The following is a 19,679-nucleotide window of genomic DNA, read 5'->3' as shown; positions in this document are numbered from 1 at the left end:
GCTTCTTACTTCCTCACTCATCCCCATTAATTTCATCATCCTGAAACACTGCTCAAGAATCAAAGAGAAAGAAGAGAAGTACCTCATGAGCAGAAATGCGTGAGGCTAACAACGGAATTTCAGGTTTCGATTGAATGTAAGTGAAGAAACAAAGCGAGCAGCAGTTTGGTTTTGGAGATACGGAGCGTGAGGGACTGGGGGGCCTGTGGATGTGTGGTTGGGACCGTGGTGAGAGCCGGGCTGGTGCTAAGCAGTCAGGAGGGGCCAGCAGGTAATGGTGAAGACCAGGTGTAGGAGTCACCGACAAAAGGAGATGAAGCCTGGGAGTGGGGGCCAAGGTCAGGGTGTGGTGACAACACCCTAAGAGGCAGAGAGGGGGCCAGGGCAGCCCACCTAAACAGCGGTTAAAGGAAGGAGGTGGTTTTTAGGGCAGGTTGCTGGCATCAGCTGTTTCAGAGCGGTGAGGATGACAAAAACGGAGACATGACCGGTCTTTGGTGGCCGGGAGGGCGTGTGCGAGCTTCAAAAGTCATTGATTAAGGGGGCTTCCCTGGTGGCGCAGTGGTTGAGAGTCCGCCTGCCGATGCAGGGGACACGGGTTCGTGCCCCGATCCGGAAAGATCCCACATGCCACGGAGCGGCTGGGCCCGTGAGCCAGGGCCACTGAGCCTGCGCATCCGGAACCTGTGCTCCGCAACGGGAGAGGCCACAACAGTCAGAGGCCCATGTACCGCAAAAAAAAAAAAAAAGTCATTGATAAGAGCGAGATCACAGGGGAGAAAGAGGAACTGGGGGTGGAGTGGGGGGTAGAGAGCAGAGTCGAGAAATTTTTCTTTAGGATTAGAGAGATCCAAACAGGTTTGTAGGCAGAAAGGGGCGAGCGAGTGAGGAGGTGGAAATACAGAGGAGTAACAGAAGGGAAAATCTTAGTGTAACGCTTCACTTAAAATGCACACACATGCTCCACAAATATCTTGTAGAAAAGTCCAGAAAATGGTAGACACAGCAGACAAGGGGGGTTGTCTTATCAAGGAGAAGGGGCCTCTCTTCAGATGTGCAGGAGGATGAGACTCTTGGAGGGTATGAACAAGTGGCAAACAGGCTGGTCTTCCCTTTAGGTAAACAGGAAGGAGGTGAGGTCATCTGCAGAGCAGGAGAGGAAGAGGTAGGCAGTGAGCTGGATGAACGGGGATGAAAACAGGATGATAGAGAAGCAGTGGGAGGGTGTCCAGGCAGCAGTGAGGTTGGATACGGTTCAGCTGGGTTGGTAAGAGTTTATAAGAGATCCAGGCAGCATGGTTTCGTGAATTCCACCAATGACAGTCACAAGTCTTGGCAGAGAAGGTGGGTGTGAGAGTGACTTAGCTTTGGGGATTAATACAGAAAGATAGAGCAGGTCGATGGTGAGAGGGAGATTAAGGTGCAGGACAACAACAACAAGACATGCGGAAGGACAGCTCGTTAAGTGACTGGCCACGGAGGGAGCCTGCGGGGCAGGGACATGGGATCTCAGTGGAGGGTAGTTCAGAGGCTAAGGGAGGGACTGAGGTAGAAACGCAAGCGGAGGAAGGTGGCAAAACTTGGACAACCTTAGTCCAACCCCCTGGTTTTGCAGAGGAAGAAACCCAAGCTCCAAGAAGGGACAGGAGTTGTCCAAGGTCACAGAGCTCGATGTTGACACAAGGACACCAGCTCTACTCATCAGAATAAACTGCTTCACAAAGCACCTCTGTACATCTGCATAATTTATTTAATCTGGGAAGGGCACTGCTTCCAATCCTCTTTTGGTCTTTTCAAGCCTGGTCAAAGTTAGAACCAAGGGCTTCCCTGGTGGCGCAGTGGTTGGGAGTCCGCCTGCCGATGCATGTTCGTGCCCCGGTCCGGGAAGATCCCACATGCCGCGGAGCAGCTGGGCCCGTGAGCCATGGCCGCTGAGCCTGCGTGTCCGGAGCCTGTGCTCCGCAACGGGAGAGGCCACAACAGTGAGAGGCCCGCGTACCGCCAAAGGGTTCCCCAGTGAGGACAACTGTGAAGTGGGCCCCTTGTGTCACGGGCTTCCCCAGCACGCCAAGCCTGTCCAAGGTCCTTCCTGGATTTCACAGAGGCAGCACACACCACTAAAGAGACAGCTTCCGGCCCCCGATTTAATCCCCATCTTGTTCTTTGATTGGTAGAAGTAGATTGATCAGATAAACTACAACAAGAGGAATATGCTCAGTGTCAGACTGTCAAGAGGAAGGGATAAATATATTTAGCAATTAAAAAAATACATCTTTGTCCAAAATAACTGCAGATCAGTCCTTCAAACCCAAATAGGACTGAAAATATGAACACTGAATTATATATGGTGATTATGCCTACTAAGGAGAGAGGCGCAAAGAGGGAGTTGAGGGTAGAGATTCAAAATTCATTCTCATATATCACTTATATGTGGAATCTAAAATATGACACAAATGAACATATCTATGAAACAGAAACAAAGTCACAGACATAGAGAAGAGGCTTGTGGTTGCCAAGGGGAAGGGGAGTTGGAGAAGGGAAGGATTGGGAGTTTGGGATTAGTAGACACAAACTATTATATATAGGACAGATAAACAACAAGGTCCTATTGTATAGCACAGGGAACTATACTCAATATCCTGTGATAAACCATAATGGAAAAGAAGATGACAAAGAATATATATATGTATAACTGAGTCACTTTGCTGTACAGCAGAAATTAACACATTGTAACAACTATACTTCAATAAAAGTTTTCATTCTCCATACTTCTATGTGGCTAGAATCTTTAAAAGATTGTATTCAGGGGCTTCCCTGGTGGCGCAGTGGTTGAGAGTCCGCCTGCCGTTGCAGGGGATGCGGGTTCGTGCCCGTGCCCCGGTCTGGGAAGATCTCACGTGCCGCGGAGCGGCTAGGCCCGTGAGCCATGGCTGCGGAGCCTGCGCGTCCGGAGCCTGTGCTCCGCAACGGGAGAGGCCACAAGAGTGAGAGGCCCGCGTACCGCAAAAAAAAAAAAAAAGACTGTATTCAATGCACTATGGAATAAAAATTATTCTAGACAATTTTACCAGTAATTTTAGATATAGGTCAGTTGGAAAATGACTCTAACACATTAGTACTTAAGTCATTAATTTATGAATTGATATTAACTAGGCAAAATAGGAGAAAGGCTATGCTCTGTCTGCCTGCTTCCATTTTAAAACCACAACAGGAATCTAGAGACCAGACCTTTTGTTCACCTTATCAAACTTTGCCAATTCCTCATGAAAAGTAAATAAACTGAAAAGCCCCAGTGAGTAGCAAATTATTATTAGTATGATTCAAGGGAAAAATGGAAAGTTTGGAGGTACAATCTCTGCAAAAGACATATTTTCAAGCAAGTCTTTTTGCTGTTTATTTGGCACCTCAAACACATACCCATCTTTACCCTCGTATATTAAAGAATTTAATATATTAAATCCTCAAGAATTTTTTCAAGAATTTTATAATATTCTTTAATTAAAATCTCCTTGGGAGTGGATGTGTGATCATGTTTGTTGCAAACACACACACACACACACACACTACAGCTAGTACAGTGTTCTGCACATAGTGAGGATCTGACATGTGCAATTAAATGAGAAATTATATGCTGTTAAGCTCTTGTAAGGAGGTAGCACCTTGCATTTAAGTAATAAAACAAAAAATGAAAATGGTGTCTTGAAAATTTAAAAATCCAAATTTTTAAAAGTTTTTAAAATTTTTATATTTTTGGGGCCATGCTGCACGGCTGTGTGATCTTAGTTCCCTGACCAGGGATGGGACCCGGGCCCACAGCAATGAAAGCTCCAAGTCCTAACCACTGGACCACCAGGGCATTTCCCCAATTTTTTTAAGTATTACTATATGAAAGAAAGCTTAATGAACATTCGAAAGCAACACGTTTAGATCCTGAACACTATCAATCTGGAGTATAAAAATACAACCACAAAGAAGAAAGGCTGGAAGGATGTACACATGCCAGCCCTATGTGATTTGGGGACGGTCCTAAACAACAGCTCTCAGATGGCATTTTGGAAAGCTACAGGTTCTGAGTCTGTTCAACCAATTTGGGGCTTATAAATTACTTCACCAAGTCACTTCAAGGATCTAGATATTAACCACATAAAAAACAAAACAAAACCAAAAAACATCACCACGGTTGGGGCACAGTATGGGGGAGAGTCAGGGAGAGCTGGGCAGGGGCCCCCCATGCAGGGCCTCACAGAGGGTTTGGAATCTGTGTTTTGAGTGCTCTGGGACAAGGGGGAGCAGAAGTGCCATGGGTTGTGTCCTCCTGCAAAGATATGTCCAATCCTAACCCCCAGTACCTGTGAATGTGACCTTATTTGGAAAGAGCATCATTGTAGATGTAATTAAGGATCTTAAGATGAGATCATTCTGGACTTAGGGTGGGTCCACATCCAATGACGGGTGTCCTTATAAGAGAAAGGAGAGGGAGATTTGAGACACACACACACACAGGGAAAGACCATGTGGAGATAGAGGCAAAGGTTGGAGTGATGAGTCTACAAACCAGGGAACACCGAGGATTGCCGACAACCAACCAGAAGCTGGAAGAGACAAGAGAGGATTCCCAGGGTCGCCAACAGCCACCAGAAGTTAGGGGACAGGCTAGAAAAGACTCTTCCTCAGAGCCTCAAGAGGGAACCAATCCTGCCAACACCTTGATTTTGGAGTTCTGGCCTCCTGAACTGTGTGACAATACATTTCTGTTGTTTTCAAGCTGCCAATTTGTGGTAATTTGTTGTGGCAGCTCTAAGAAACTAACACAGGACGTAAGTAATTTTAGCAATGAGTAAACACACACACACACACCCTTCTGGTTGCTGTACAGAGAATGGACTATGTAGGCAGAAAAAGTGGAAGCAGGAAGTGACATAAGAGGCTAATGTCGGGGCTTCCCTGGTGGCGCAGTGGTTGAGAGTCCGCCTGCCGATGCAGGGGACACGGGTTCGTGCCCCTATCCCGGAAGATCCCACATGCCGCGGAGCGGCTGGGCCCGCGAGCCATGGCCGCGGAGCCTGTGTGTCCGGAGCCTGTGCTCCGCAACGGGAAAGGCCACAGCAGTGAGAGGCCCGCGTACAGCAAAAAAAAAAAAAAAAAAAAAAAAGAGGCTAATGTCATCAGAAGCTGACGGTGGCTTGTGTTAATGAATGAATAAACTAACATAAAGGGAAGAGGGAAACACTGGAGGGTGACTTTGTTGATAAGTTTGTTACAGCTGGCAGCAGGGGGCGGGACACAGAGCTTTTCTTGTGGAAACCAGCAAGGCTGGTCGTGCTCCTGAGGGCACAAGTAGGTGAGCTCAAGGTGGGCTTCCTGGGAGTGGTGGGAGGAGCCACATGACTAAGTGTGGGCCCAGCAGGAGGACGGGACTGAGGCAACCCCTGCTCATGCGCTCTAGGTGTCTAACACCAGTGCGTGGACGGATGGAACATAAAGCCTCCTTTAAAGCTTCCCCAGGGCTTCCCTGGTGGCGCAGTGGTTGAGAGTCTGCTTGCCGATTCAGGGGACACGGGTTCATGCCCCGGTCTGGGAAGATCCTACACGCAGCGGAGCGGCTGGGCCCGTGAGCCATGGCCGCTGAGCCTGCGCGTCCGGAGCCTGTGCTCCGCAACGGGAGAGGCCACAGCAGTGAGAGGCCCGCGTATGCCAAAAAAAAAAAAAAGAAAAAAAGAAAAAGCTTCCCTAGGAGAAGCCCTGCCCATTGCCGTGTTCTGCTTTCTTTACTGCACCCCAAGGAGCTGCTGGTCTCATGCACTATTACTGTGAGTTCTGTATGGAAAGGAGCACCCCCTTTTCCTCTCAGAACGCCCCACAGCAGCGAGCCCAGTCCAGGACGCTGCATCTGCAGGCCTCGGTGTGTGGGCCTCAGTCACATCCAGAAGGGCACCAGAACCCCGAGGCAGCGAGAAGCAGAGAGCATAGGACACGCTTCCCTTTCTGGTCCTTTTGTCCCCTCCCCATCAGTGACAGCCCGTCTCAATCCAGTCCCTGTGTTACTGCACACCCAGCTGATTGGTGATGGATGTAAGGAACAGGGCATTGGACATAGGATGTGCTGGCCCTGCCCTGTCCGGGTCGGGGGGACAAGCCAGGCCACCTACCTCCGTCTTGGGGACCTCACTGCTAGTGTCCGGCTGGGCATGACCAGTGCCAGGGTCACAGCCTGGCTCGAGGATGGTCCCCTCATCTTGCTTTTCCTTGCCGGCTGCCTGCTCGGGACTGTGGTCGCCCTCCCCTCCTCCAGGGGGGCTTTGGGGGGTCTCCTCCCCCACAGCTCCCTCCTCCAGCCCTTCTGTGTCTCGGCTCCTTTGTCCAGGCTCCTCCTCTTCGCTGGCCGCCCTTTCCTTCACCTCTGTAGGCTTTTCAACCGGTTTCTCCTCCCTGGGGCTCCCACCCCCGTCCTCTGCCTCTGGGCTGGAGGCTCGGGCTGGACGCCGGCTGGCCCCCTCCTCGGAGCTCCCCATGGCCTTTTCGTGCTGCTGGGCTACCCTCAAGGCCCTGCCTTTCTCCTCCTGCTTCTCTGTCCTGCTGGGCGTCCTCCTCAGAGGAGGGGATCCTGGGGTCTTGCTCCTGGCTGGGAACACCTCGTCCCCATTCTCTTCCTTGGCACCATTCTCCTGGGAGGACTCCTCGGCCCTGAGCCCCCCCAGGTCCGCACAGTCCTCCGACTGGGACCTTCGGAATCGCCTGGAGGGAGGGCGCCTTTTTATGGAGCCCCTTGTCCGCACCTGCAAGAAAGTGTTAAGGAAAATGATCTACACCTGTGAAAAAGGCCAAAAAGGGAGGGCGCATGTTCTTTCAATGTCAGTCTCACACTCACAGCTTCACAAGCCCACCTGAGGATCATTTGATTTTCTAGGAGGATGTACCATTGCTTGCTATTTATTATAGGTTAGAGCCCTATGGGGCTGTGGTATTACCCGGTAACCTGCAGATTCTTTTCTGTGTGTGTGAAGATGAAAATGCTGTCTATCCAGTAAAAAAGATAACCTAAGATTTTACTGGCCTGTAAAATAACAATCAGTTCAGTGTCTAACTTAGCAATTTTATTCTAACATTTGTCCTTTTTAATTGCTTATAAATAACCAGTTCTTTGAATGAGCTTTACATCTTACAGGGTCCCTCCTAAATTAACAAGTTGAACAAAATCTCTCTCTATTTTGTATCAGAGTCATGTTTTAACATTTTGAAGATTCTACTTTGACAAAGGTGAACCCAACAGAAAAGAGGGTTGGGGGTCTGTGGGTGGCTGGTACCGTGACCTCACGGGTGTGGAGCTGGACAGCTGGTGATCAACTTCCTCCTTTCCCCCCCTGCCCCATCCCCCCAGAGCTGGCTAACCCCGGGAGAGCTGAGCAGCCAGAATCCTTTGCTTTCTCCAGCGAGGTCCAACTCTAGCAGAAGCCATATCTTAGAAACACCCAGCAGAGCTGCCTGAAAACTATTTTCTCTCTGGGAAGTGTGTGAATCTCAGAACCAGGCCTCACCTGGGTCCACTGGACTTTGTCAGAAGTTCAATGAGCATGTTTATAGTGGGTGTCCTACTTTACTCAAGTGATGTGTCTTTAAAAATTTATGTGCAGGGCTTCCCTGGTGGTGCAGCGGTTGGGAGTCCGCCTGCCGATGCAGGGGACGCAGGTTCGCGCCCCGGTCCGGGAAGATCTCACATGCCGCGGAGCGGCTGGGCCCGTGGGCCGTGGCTGCTGGGCCTGCGCGTCCGGAGCCTGTGCTCCGCAACGGGAGTGGCCACAACAGTGAGAGGCCCGCGTACCGCAAAAAAAAAAAAAAAAAAAAATTTATGTGCAAATTAAATCTTATTTTCTCACTGATTTGCATTTTGGTATTTGTCAATCCTAGTTGTCTCAGAAGTTTGGAATGAATACTTTTTTTTTTAAAATAAATTTATTTAGTGGCTTCTCTTGTTGCGGAGCACGGGCTCTAGGCGCACAGGCTTTAGTAGTTGTGACGCACAGGCTTTAGTAGTTGTGACGCACAGGCTTAGTTGTTCTGCGGCATGTGGGATCTTCCCAGACCAGGGATCGAACCTATGTCCCCCTGTACTAGCAGGCGGATTCTCAACCATTACACCATCAGGGAAGCCCTGTTCCCTGGCCTGGCAGGCGGATTCTCAACCACTGCACTATCAGGGAAGCCCTGAATACTTGGTTTTAAAAGGGCTTCCCAGGAACTTTCCTGAGACCATGGTGAGGCTAGCCCTGCAGGCTCTCAAGGCCCCAGCCCTCATGGGCAGCAGGGTTCAGAAATACTCCTGCCTGCTCCCTTACTGCAGTCACAGACTAAAGCCCCCAGTACTGTGATCAGGTGGCAGAGCCTCCCTCCCTGCCTCTACATCCCACTGACATCCTGTGAGAAGACAGGGCTCTCTCCTGGGTTCCTCTCTGCTGTCGGGGGTCTCTCCATTGCCCTGGGCTGAAGGATCTCCACTCTGTGCCCAGCCAGCAGGCTCAAGCTTACCCCATCACCTCCTCGCCACCACTTTGTTTCCTTGGGCCCTACCTGTTTCGACACATTTGACCTCTTTCCTAGATGGATCCTCTGGAAGGGCCCAGAAGACCCTGCTCTCTCCATCCTTAATTCTAAGGTCACATTCGTTTAACTTTTCCTGCCATCAGAGCCCTTTAACTCAGGGACTTCCCCGGTGGTCAAGTGGTTAAGACTCTGCGCTTGCACTGCAGGGGGTGTGGGTTTGATCCCTGGTCAGGAAAGTAAGATCCCGCATGCCCGCAGTGCAACCAAAAAATAGAAAAGAGCCCTTTAATTCTTAGCCCCTGCGTGGCTCTGGTCCAAATTTGCCGAGTACCTGCTTTGAGTGTATGGGACTGTATGTACCTCTGATTCTCTTGATTCTTACCTCCTTCTAGTAGGGCAGGGATCTGATGAAATCACACACACAAGTAATAGGGCAGTATCTACAGAAACAAGTGCTGCCATACATCTTTTTGCAAAGGGAACGATTTGGATATTCTTCAACTGGGGCAAGATGCAGTGAGAATGATTTGAACCCATCCTGGGACACTTAGGAGTATTCATATCAAGGCAGGACAGGACAACATAGTGACCCTGCCCTCCCTTCTGCTGAGTCGCTGATCAGGTCTTTAGCTTTTGTTTTCAGCTTTTGACATAACTCTCTGTGCAGCTGGGATCAGTACTGAATTCCTGCCCCTCTCTCCACAAAGGATGGAGCACTCCATCCCCTGCACCTGTCTTTCAGGTGAGTGGCACAGATACAGGGAGAGTGGATGAGAGAGGCAGGCGAGGTAGAGGGTGATCTTAGCTCAGGGATCACTTGCCAGGAAGAGGAGAAATTTCCTTTGTTAAAAACCACATCTTGGGCTTCCCTGGTGGCGCAGTGGTTGAGAGTCCGCCTGCCGATGCAGGGGACACGGGTTTGTGCCCCGGTCCGGGAAGATCCCACATTCCGCGGAGAGGCTGGGCCCGTGAGCCATGGCCGCTGAGCCTGTGTGTCTGGAGCCTGTGCTCCGCAACGGGAGAGGCCACAACGGTGAGAGGCCCACGTACCACAAAAACAAAACAAAACAAAAAAACCCACATCTTACCACAGCTCAGAAGTGTCCTTCTTTCTCCAGGACAACAGGGTAGAGGTGATTCAGGATTGCCCAGTGTCTGCATTTCCACAGACACACCACAGTACTTAGGATCAAGATATTACCTTATTGTAAGAGGGCAGATGAGTGCCTTCAGGAGGCTGGTCAAAGCTGACGGGCACCTCCTCTGGCTCGCTGGCCCGAGACCACACGCCAGGGCTGCTGGGGGTAGAAGGCGGGCTGTGAAATGGTGACACCATGGCCTTGAGTCCGGGACTCTTGGGTGAGGCCCCAGGCAGCAGGGCCGCTGGATCAAAGACTAAATTGGCCTGTAGAGAAAAGATGAGGAATTTCAAACCCAGGCTGCATTCCATAATGCCCAGGAAGCACTGATTTGATCCAGCAAAAATGCATTGGAACAGTCCCGATTTATAGACAAAGAGGCCAGAATAGCAACTGCCAGCACCTGCAGGCACCAGGATCTCATGCTGTCAGCACCCTTTCCCGTCTTTCTCATCAGAGTCAAGAGCAGTTACCACTTACTGGATGCCTACTCTTTGCTGGGCATGTGCAGTTTTCCTATCTACAACCACCCTACATGTTCAGTTTTGTTCTCATGGCACAAATTAGCAAAGTGTTTAAGGAATCTGCCCTGGGATTCAAGCCAGGTCTGTTTGTCCCTCAGTCTCCAAGTACAGGGCCTCTCTCGGTAGACCACAGTGGTGGACACAGCAGGCCACCACGCCTTTCCAGGGGGGAGCCAGCGGAGCAGATGCCAGTGTGTGACCCTACTTGCAGCATTGCAGTGCAGGTGCAACCAGACCAAAATGAACCTTGAGGGCAAGCAAAGGGGAGGGGTTACCCGAAGGTAACCGAGGCCTGAGGGAGTCATGAGTTTGGTGGGGGAGGAGGCGGTGGTCCCAGATCTATCCGACTGCCTCGGAGAAGGTGGTGGTGCAGATGTCTGCGGAGGGACTGGACGTGAGTGCCGTGGGTCCTCTAGCGCCACCTAGGGGCTCTTGCTCCTCCTGCTCTGACCTCTGCGTTTCCAAATCACTGTGCAGTTGCATCCTCCAGAGCAGGAGAGCCAGCAGCAAGGCCTCCAAGGGAAGGGACCAGGCTTGAGGGGCAGATGATGCTCTCCACGCAGACACACCCAACTCCAGATGTTGCCTCTTTCACTTAATAGCTGTGTGACCTACGGCGAGTCCAGTAGCCTTTCGGTGTCTCAGAGTCTTTATTTGTCCCATCAACTGAGCCTGACCTTTAGAGTCTTTTATGATCTGGTGCCCTTACTCTCTCCTGCCACTACCCGACTCACACCCTTTCCCTCCAGACTCCCCTCAGTGCCACCCTCCTGCCAGACGAGGCTCTGTCACTTTGGAGAACTCCGACATGTACTTTAGGACTTGCACAGTATAGAACATTACACATTTTTAGGACGATGTTAGTATTTAAATTGTGATTTTAAGAAAGAACTTATAATATAGACAAGATTGTGTCATTATCCAATTAAAAATATAAAAGTTAAATAGCAACAGTGTGAGCCCACGCCCTGTCTAAAAGCAGCATGTTGCAGGTACAAAGAGACAGGTTTGGACCACAGAGGCTGTGGGAGATGGTGTGCTAGGATGGCTCAGAGGGCTTCAGGGCAGAGGGGATATTAAGTGGGCATTAAAGGAGGTCTTCCTGCCCTCTCAGGGTCAAGCTGGGACATTCCCTCTGTAAGACTGCTTGCAAATAAAATGGGTCTTTCTAGCCAGCGGAAAACTTGAACTTTGAATTATGGACTATTCTAGTGAAGAAAAATCATAGTTCCTAACTCATCCAATAGAATACTTAGAAGCAAAATGAAGCTGATGATGCACTTCTTAGTTCTTTCCCCACGTATTTCCAACAAAGTAAGGTTCCTATGGGATTTGGCCAAATTATATACTGTCGCTGACATTCTCCATGAGATTAAACCATTAGAGACTAAAACCTCATTCTCAGGTTGCGATGCTTCCCAAAGAGGCCTATTAATGACTAGAAAGCGGAATAAGACCAAGACTGCAGGGTACACAGCACTTGCAAACTAACTTCTGGCACTTAGATGAGGTCTGTGGTAGGCTGCCGGGAGACAGAGGTAGGGGTTCTTGGCTACACCCTTTGGATGGCTGCTAGGAGGGAATGTCTGAGTTCTGGGGTCCCTTCTGAGAGACCCCTGTTATGTATATGGGAGCCTTGCAGCCTCCTACAGCAGATGGGCAGCCCACTCCCTCCCTGCAGCTGGGGTGGGATCAGGGCTTCTCAGTATGAATTAAACTTCAGGGGAGACTCCCCCCCCCACCATGAGGTAGGCTCATAACCCAAACCAGAGATGCTTCCCTTAACCCCAAATCAGGCTGGGGCCAAATCCCTGGTCTCTCACATAGCTGGGAACTGCAGAGGCTGTGGCTCCTTGTCTTGACACACCGCTAATAATGGCTTCAGAACAAGGTAGACGAGCCAATTTTATTAGTTGGACCCAGAGGGGAGGATCTAGTGCAGGAGAGCCTTGTTGTTCTCCTAGGTGGATGCACAGAGATGCGGTGAAAGCTGGAGCATCTTCTACAGGCCCCACCCAGATATATCATGCCTGTCCCTCCTCTGTGCTTTAGCTCATGCTGTTCCCACACCAGGAGTACCTTCCTCCCTCCTTTCCAGCCGCTATTCTTAAGGACTGACTCAGGAAATAAGTATTTCCTAAAGCATTTGTTAATTACTCCTGCCCACTTGACTGTCTTCCTGCTCTAAAATTTTACTGCAGTGGTTCTCAGCGGGGGTAGGGGGCAGGGGGATGATTTTGTCTCCAGGAGACATTTGGCAATGCCTAGGGACATTTTTCTTTGTCACAGTTTACTGAAGAGTGCTGCTGGCATCTAGTGGATAGGGACCAAGGATGCTGCTAAAGCATCTTGCAGTGTACAAGGCAGCCCCTGCAACAAAATTTACCAGCCCAAATAACACAGAGGTAAAAAGTCCTGGTCTAGGGCTTCCCTGGTGGTGCAGTGGTTGAGAGTCCGCCTGCCGATGCAGGGGACACGGGTTCGTGTCCCGGTCCGGGAAGATCCCACATGCCGTGGAGCGGCTGGGCCCGTGAGCCATGGCCGCTGAGCCTGCACGTCCAGAGCCTGCACGTCCGGAGCCTGTGCTCCGCAAGGGGAGAGGCCACAACAGTGAGAGGCCCGCGTACCGCAAGAAAAAAAAAAAAAAGTCCTGGTCTAGAGCAGTAGGAGTCAGATAGTTACCCACAATTTAGATATCCAGTGTTTACTCTCCTATATGTCTTTTATTGTATCATGTGTGAAAACCTTGTCTCCCCAACAAGATTGTGAGATCAAATGCAGTGTCATATACTTCATTTACACTCCCGGGAAAGCCAGCCCCACTGTGGGCACAGTGGTGAGGGCTCTGGATGTATAAGGTGGCGAGGTAGGATGGAATGCTTTCCAAACAATGAACTTGGCTGTAGTGGTGTAATGACTAGCACCTGAATTTCAGCCCTGTGTAAAGCTGAAACGGTTTGTGGCTTGCATTCAGGCCATGGAAAGGACTTGGCTATTCCTGGAGTGTTTCTTGTGTATAACATCCTTTCCCATGAGACTCTTGAGGCATCTGATTATCCTCAATCTCCATTAGGTACTAATGACATGAGCTCCTGTTTGATAGGGTCCTTATTTTAGCATTTTGCCCCCAGGTAGAGCCCCTCATCCTTCAGGGCAATTTGATCACTAGCTGGTTATCGGAGGTCAACTGTCCAGGTGACATCTGGGACTACCCTAGGAGCCCCAAAGACATGCAAATGTTGGATAAGAGAGGGGGTTGGATAGGAGGTAGCATCGATTCTGAACTTACCTGGAGCTTCTCGATCAGAGGCGAGCTCTTCACCTTGACTTTAGGAGGGTGGTTTGCATTGGGCGGTGACTTCTACAAAAGCAAATGGACCAAAACAAGCAAGTGAGTGAGGTGAAGGGAGGTGGGGCTCTGGCTGGAGCCCAGAAGCCACAGTTGGAATAAGAGGAGGAGAAAACGTTGGTTTTACCACCTCATCACTTAGCTTCAGGAGCTCCCTTACCTCCTGAGGTCCTGGGCGTGGCAGACTCCCCTTCCCCTCTCCCTCACCCTACCACTAACAAGACCACTTGAATCTATGGATCAGAGCAGGCAGGACGGCCTCCTGTTCCAGGAAGAATGCCTTCATGGTCATTATGAGGGAACAGACTATGTCTGAGGCAGACAAGATCTTCACCTCATGGCCTTCAACAACGTAAGCCAACAATTGGAGGGGATTTCAAAGAGAAAGGGCACAGTGACCATCCATTCTCTTTGTCATAAACATAAGAAACCACAGAGCTGGAGTGAAACCTGACAGAGGTAACTTGAAATTCTTCCCTTAAACTAATAATATTTTGGAAAACCCCACCAATAGGGTTGTTTATAAATGATCATATTCTAAAACACTGACTATTCATTTTGATTAAACAGACATTTATTGAGTATCTCCTACATTCCAGGCATTGTGTTGGTTACATAAAAATGAATATGATTGAGCGCCTGCCCTCTGAAAGTGGTCAATGTCTGAGATATATTGTGCATATATATATATATATATATATATATATATATATATATATACACACACACACACCCCCATATATATGTTCTGTTAGTTGGGATATTTTTGTGATGAATGTATTGTCAGGAATCTTGCCTGTCTTTGGATTTTATATTATCTAAAAAGATTGACTCCTTCCTGTTTTGTGTAAAATCCCTACAACTTGATTCTAGTTCCACAGCTATATTGATCCTCAACAGGTAGGAATGGTGACAGTGCTGCTGCTGATGATGAAAAAGATGACTTCCACGTTGTCGGACAGAGACCAGAGCAGATTTTCCTATAGTCTGGGGACCCTGCTCCTTGCACCCATGTGCTAATTTACTTGAATCATAAGAAGAGTAACACAATTTCTTATAAATATTCTGAGATAGTTATTGAGTGAGATGATTGGAAGGAGACAGACTCATTCAACTGAACTCCCTGTGACCTTTTTAAGGCCCAGCATTGCGGGGGAGGTGCTGGAGCGTGGGGCAGCCACTGGCTGGGACTCAGGAGCTCCCTTCCCCAGCCCCTGCTAACTCCGGCTTTGACAAGAGCTAGATGGATGGCTGCCCCGGCCTCAGCCTCCCCGGCCAAGACCCAGGCAGGTGGGTGGGTTGGAATAAACGATTCTAAGGCCTCCTCCAGCTCTCAGGTGCCTCTGGCTCCATGAGTTTACACCATCAGACATATTTCCAGAGCAGTCAGTCTTTCAAGGAGCCTTGTGTCCACCGTGAGAACAAAGAGCTTCCAGCCCAACCTCAGGTGTCCTTAATTTCTGGGCTTTACAGTGAAAGTTCATATGAGGCCGCGTTTCTGAAGATACTGTTTAGGAACTGCAGCAACAATTGTGCTGACAAAGCTCACTTTATGTAATACTTTATTCTCTTCTGCAACTGACTAGTATCTTCTGAAGAGAGTGAAAATTCAATAAACACAGCCCTTTCATCATAGGACAGTGCTGGGAACCCAGCTCACGTCCTACAAAATCCTTGTTGATTTGAGTCGAACTGCAAAGCAGGAAGAATCCAAAAGAGCCACCGATGCCATTCCTGGGAACGGCTGCAGGTGGCAGTATTTCCTTTACTGTTTAACAAGCAGCTCTTTACTGTTTTAACAAGTGGCCGCCGCTCATACAGTTGGTGGAGAAAAGTCAGCCTGACATCTCTCTTTATGTATGTATATATGTCCATATATGACATTCCTATAATGTCTAGAATAATGACCAGATTTTTCAGATGGAACTGTTTTCCAGCCCTTCTGTGGGCAGGCAAGGCAGGCTCAGTGGCCATATTAAACACTCTTTTGGGTGGGTCCTCCAGAGAGGGGCAACGCCAGGATACCCTGTCGGCAGGGGCTGGCTCCACCGTCTCAGGCCTGTGCAGGCATAGGGAGGGGGCAGGGATGAAGAAGGGATGGAAAGACCCTCTCCGGCACTGTGCATTGGGAACCGAGGGGTAGCCTGACTGAGGCCTTCCCAGGCCCCCAAGGCTCCCGGCACTAGGGCTCCTGCAGGCTGTGCCATGGGAGTCCAGAAGGAGAACTGTAGCAGCAGCCTCCACAATTTTCTAACCCAGCCAGACAGAGCTGGCTGCTCGTTTTATTTTTATGTGAATTTCAAGCTCGTGACAAAAAGTCACTGATCTCTGGAAGCAACGTCCTTCCCGTGTGAAAGCAGCCTGTCACTCCATGCGGGACCTTCCCTCTTAAATCCACCTGCCCATTCATCCAGCCTTTGGCTATTACATGCCATTTAGCTGCTGGTGGTGCCCCATGGGATGGAACATGTAAACGTATTTCTCCCAGAGCCGCTGAACTCCCTCCACTTTTATCCAGGGGATAAAAGTCCCCATCTGGCCCCCATCATGTCTGGTTAGTGTTCTTGTCCCGTTTTACAAAAAAGGAAGCAGGGGCAGTGCAGTGACTTCTCTGGGGCTGAGTCCAGGTCATCAGGGGGCAGCCTCACGGTAGGCACCTAGTGGCCACAGCCTCAGCCTATTGTCTAACACAGGCTCCAAGCCCTCAGGGTGAAGGTCACAGGAGAAGTTCACCCTCAGTAAAGAGAAGTTGTTGGTATGGCTTTGGTCGGAATGCTGGCTGATGACCCCACGAAGATGGGGTCAGAATCATGATGTTAGCACCTGAGGAGACCCCAACAAAAACGTAGTGTTTTTTTAAACTGGGCTTCTTGGGGCATTCTCATCCCAGAAAACCCCTGTCCAGTTTTGGGGGGGAGTATTCTCAGAGCATATGGGGGGCCCCACCCCCTTCCCACTTGGTTGAGAGCAGCTCTGAGTTTCTGCTTTATCTGATGGGCTTCTGCTCATATGCCTTGGGTTGCCAAAAAGGTTTGAAAACCGTTGATCGACTCCAAATGCTTCACTTTATAAATGAGAAAATGTAGACACCAAGGGCGTTGCCCAAGTCCACATGGCTATCCAGTGTCTGTCGTCAGGATGCTGGCGCCCAAAAAGGAAGCGGTGGAAAGAGGTATCGCAGTTGGGATGTGGGAATTGGACTGTCTTTGGCTTGCTTGCTCTATTTTGGGGTTGGCCTCCCAGGCTGGACAAGAGAATATGCTAATCCATTTCTGGTGGGGACCACGACCACAGTGAAGGTTCATGGGTTCCTGGGAGGGTGTGGACAAGTTGCTCTTACAGCTACAATTAGATAAGTAAGGGTAGGTGAACATGCAGGCCGGGAATCCATTGCTGGCTATGATCTATGATACCAGAGCCTTTATTATGTTGGTAACATTGGCTATTTATATCTGAGGGTAATGAGGCCTCCTGTGTGCTCTGGTTCTCTTTCAGTGATCCAGAACAATAGCCAGCCTTTTCAAGATACCACAGAAACCCACGACTCTCTCACACTGCAGTTCTGCTTTATGTGAATGCAGCCCTCTTTCCAGATGCCTTGCACACATGGAAGATCGTATCAGTCAGACCTGGGAGTCAAACATGACTTTCATGACTCCTGAATCTGGTGTGGTAATACTCTATGGACCCATTCTCTTGGCTGCAATGCTCAGGCTTGAAAAATAGTGCTCCTGTCCTTGAAAACCATAAAGGAGGCTCAGTAACAGGGGGTAGGAAGGGACCTCGTTTTCAAAGTAAAGGATTCAGGAAGCGTTAAGGACATTCGCCCCAGCATCTGAAATGGAGAAATTCCCTGCACAGGTTTCAAGTCTAAACATGTGAATTGCGTGCCTCTTCCTATAAAAAGGAGAAAGAAAATCCATAACCAGCATCCTCTGAGCCCCCAGCAGCAGAAGCACTTACCTCTTCACCATTCTGGCCCAGCTCTACCCTGGGGGGGAACAGAGAGAGGGAGCAGGGTGGTTTCCTTCTTGTTGGTTTACTGGCTGGTGTCTAGGGGGAGGGCGACAGACAGACACACAGAGAGAAAAAGAGAGAGAGCTCATCAGGCAACAGGGAGGAAGAGGAAGGAAGTAGAAACTGGTTTTAGGAATGTTTAGGGATGTCTGGTGGAGAGAAGAATGAAGGGAGGGATTGCATGTCTTTGCGACTGCCATTAACTTTATAAAGTCATTCTAGGGAACTGTCTACCCATTTTGACTTCCAGGCTCTCTAGTCCTTTTCAGACTCTCCCAGTCCTTTCCTGCTGGAGCATCCTCTTTTACTTGTGATTCACTGGCCTGCCTGAAGCCACATCTCACCATGACACCCACAACCAGCTTCTAAGCACTGCCAGCACCTTAGATCGATACTATCTCCTTCACCCTTTATGACATTCCTATCCTGTCTGAAATTATGGACCGATTTTTCAGATGGGAAAATAAAAACGCAGAACGCACCTAAAAAAGCATGACAATTACGTTCTCGTTTGTACCAAGGGGCCATGATAAACCTCCCCCTACACTGGGGTTCCCTTCCCTCATTTCACTTCTAAGGAGTTCCTCAGACTGTAGGACTCAAGAAAATCTAGCCCAAATCTCTCCAATGCTGCAATGCCCCATTTGACACTGTCCTCTCCAGCAGGATTCTAGAATCCACTGGTCACCGCATCCCTTTCCTTCCTGATCCCTGGCTTCCTATCTGAAGGTGCTGCCCTTTCCGTCCTCTCTTTCTTCCCAATTCTCCTTCTGGAATCCACCCTTGCTCCGTCCGGATTCCTAAGCTTCCTAAGCTCCGGGGAGGAGCCTGGTGTGGGGACTTCTTTATTCTGAAGCAGTCCAGGCCTGGCACAGCTGGGCAAGATCTAAGTCTCTATCAGTGGACGACTGAGGTGGACAAGCCCTGGGTTCCAGACCCCCCGTCTCTAACAGCAGGGCTTTCAGCTCGCAGCCCTCCTGGCCACAGGGTAAGCCTCACTCTGGTGGGGAACGGTCCTGCCCAGGCCCAGCAGCATGGCGACATTCCTCACATTCAGAGAGACCCCTCTCTGGCTTCTCTTCCTAATTTGGTAATTACCAAGCCTCCTCCCTCCCTCTCCTCTGGGCCTGACCCAGACTTCTCCTTCCTCCAGCCCCCTCCCAGCAGAGGGGCTCTGAAGCCTCCTGACTCACCTCCTTTGCAGCGGCTGCCTGCTCCCTGAATCGCCCGGCCAGCTGGGCCACCGAGGGGGGCGCTGAGTCGTCCACACTGGCGTTGGTCTCTGCCGGCCTTTCCTGGCAAACCAAGGGGAAGCCAAAGTGAACCAGCAAATATGCACTTGGCACTGCTGAGCATCAGCACTGGGTGCCACACAAGGTGGCCACAAGCAGGGATGCGGCGACAGTGAGGTCTTTTAACAGCGTTTTGCAATTGGCTCCTGCATTCAAAGATGTAAAAAACCCATTCAGTCAACTGCATTTAGTAAATGTTTATAGTGTCCTTGGCCCTGGGTGTGGCTCTGGGGATCTGGAAAGGAATAAAACTTGGTGTTGCCCTGGGGGTGGAGGTTAGGGCACCCAGGGATCTGGGAGGCAGGACAAGGCCAGTTCCTCATCCCAGGGAGATCCAGCCCGGAGAGGGCTCTATCGGTGACAGCGTCTTCCCCTTGTCACATGAGGCTTCGAAAACTGTAGGCTGGCAAAATGCACTGGAGAGAGAGGCCTGTAAATGTATCTAATGCTTTTATTTATTTATTTATTTTGGCTGCGTCAGGTCTTCGCTGCTGCGCGCGGGCTTTCTCTAGTTGCGGCGAGCGGGGGCTACTCTTCGTTGCGATGAGCAGACTTCTCATTATGGTGGCTTCTCTTGTTGCAGAGCACGGGCTCCAGGGCACGCGGGCTCCATAGTTGTCGCTCTAGAGCGCAGGCTCGGTAGTTGTGGCGCACGGGCTTAGTTGCTCCGCGGCATGTGGGATCTTCCCGGACCAGGGCTCGAACCCGTGTCCCCTGCATTGGCAGGTGGATTCTTAACCACTGTGCCACCAGGAAAGCCCCTTGATTGAACTTTTGACAAGTATTTTTGTGTCTTGTTTCCCCTACTTAATTGAGTGCC

The 19,679-nt window shown here is 50.0% G+C and overlaps 1 protein-coding gene across 4 annotated transcripts in view; it reads right to left on the bottom strand.

The window, feature by feature from the left end:
* The window catches only part of RCSD1 (RCSD domain containing 1), a 67,460-nt gene that overhangs the window by 1,990 nt on the left and 45,791 nt on the right, over nucleotides 1-19,679 (bottom strand). For 2 of the 4 annotated variants that reach the window (XR_014015113.1, XM_081225037.1), the window contains exons 2-6: nucleotides 18,761-18,862; nucleotides 17,514-17,603; nucleotides 13,491-13,562; nucleotides 9,740-9,943; nucleotides 6,150-6,776 (exon numbers count right to left, since the gene is read on the bottom strand). Coding sequence is in view for 2 of the 4 variants with exons in the window: in XM_081225037.1 (XP_081081163.1) it covers nucleotides 6,150-6,776; nucleotides 9,740-9,943; nucleotides 13,491-13,562; nucleotides 17,514-17,603; nucleotides 18,761-18,862 (1,095 nt within the window). In the remaining 2 variants the exon portion in view is untranslated. Of the gene's footprint in view, nucleotides 1-1,872; nucleotides 2,195-6,149; nucleotides 6,777-9,739; nucleotides 9,944-13,490; nucleotides 13,563-17,513; nucleotides 17,604-18,760; nucleotides 18,863-19,679 lie in introns of those variants that run through there. The other 2 variants (XR_014015112.1, XM_081225038.1) reach the window with 2 other exon arrangements.

This window comes from Mesoplodon bidens (genome assembly GCF_964165515.1).
Source record: "Mesoplodon bidens genome assembly, chromosome: 2".
Taxonomy (NCBI): domain Eukaryota; kingdom Metazoa; phylum Chordata; class Mammalia; order Artiodactyla; family Ziphiidae; genus Mesoplodon; species Mesoplodon bidens.
This window is presented reverse-complemented; position numbering and strand designations above follow the sequence as displayed.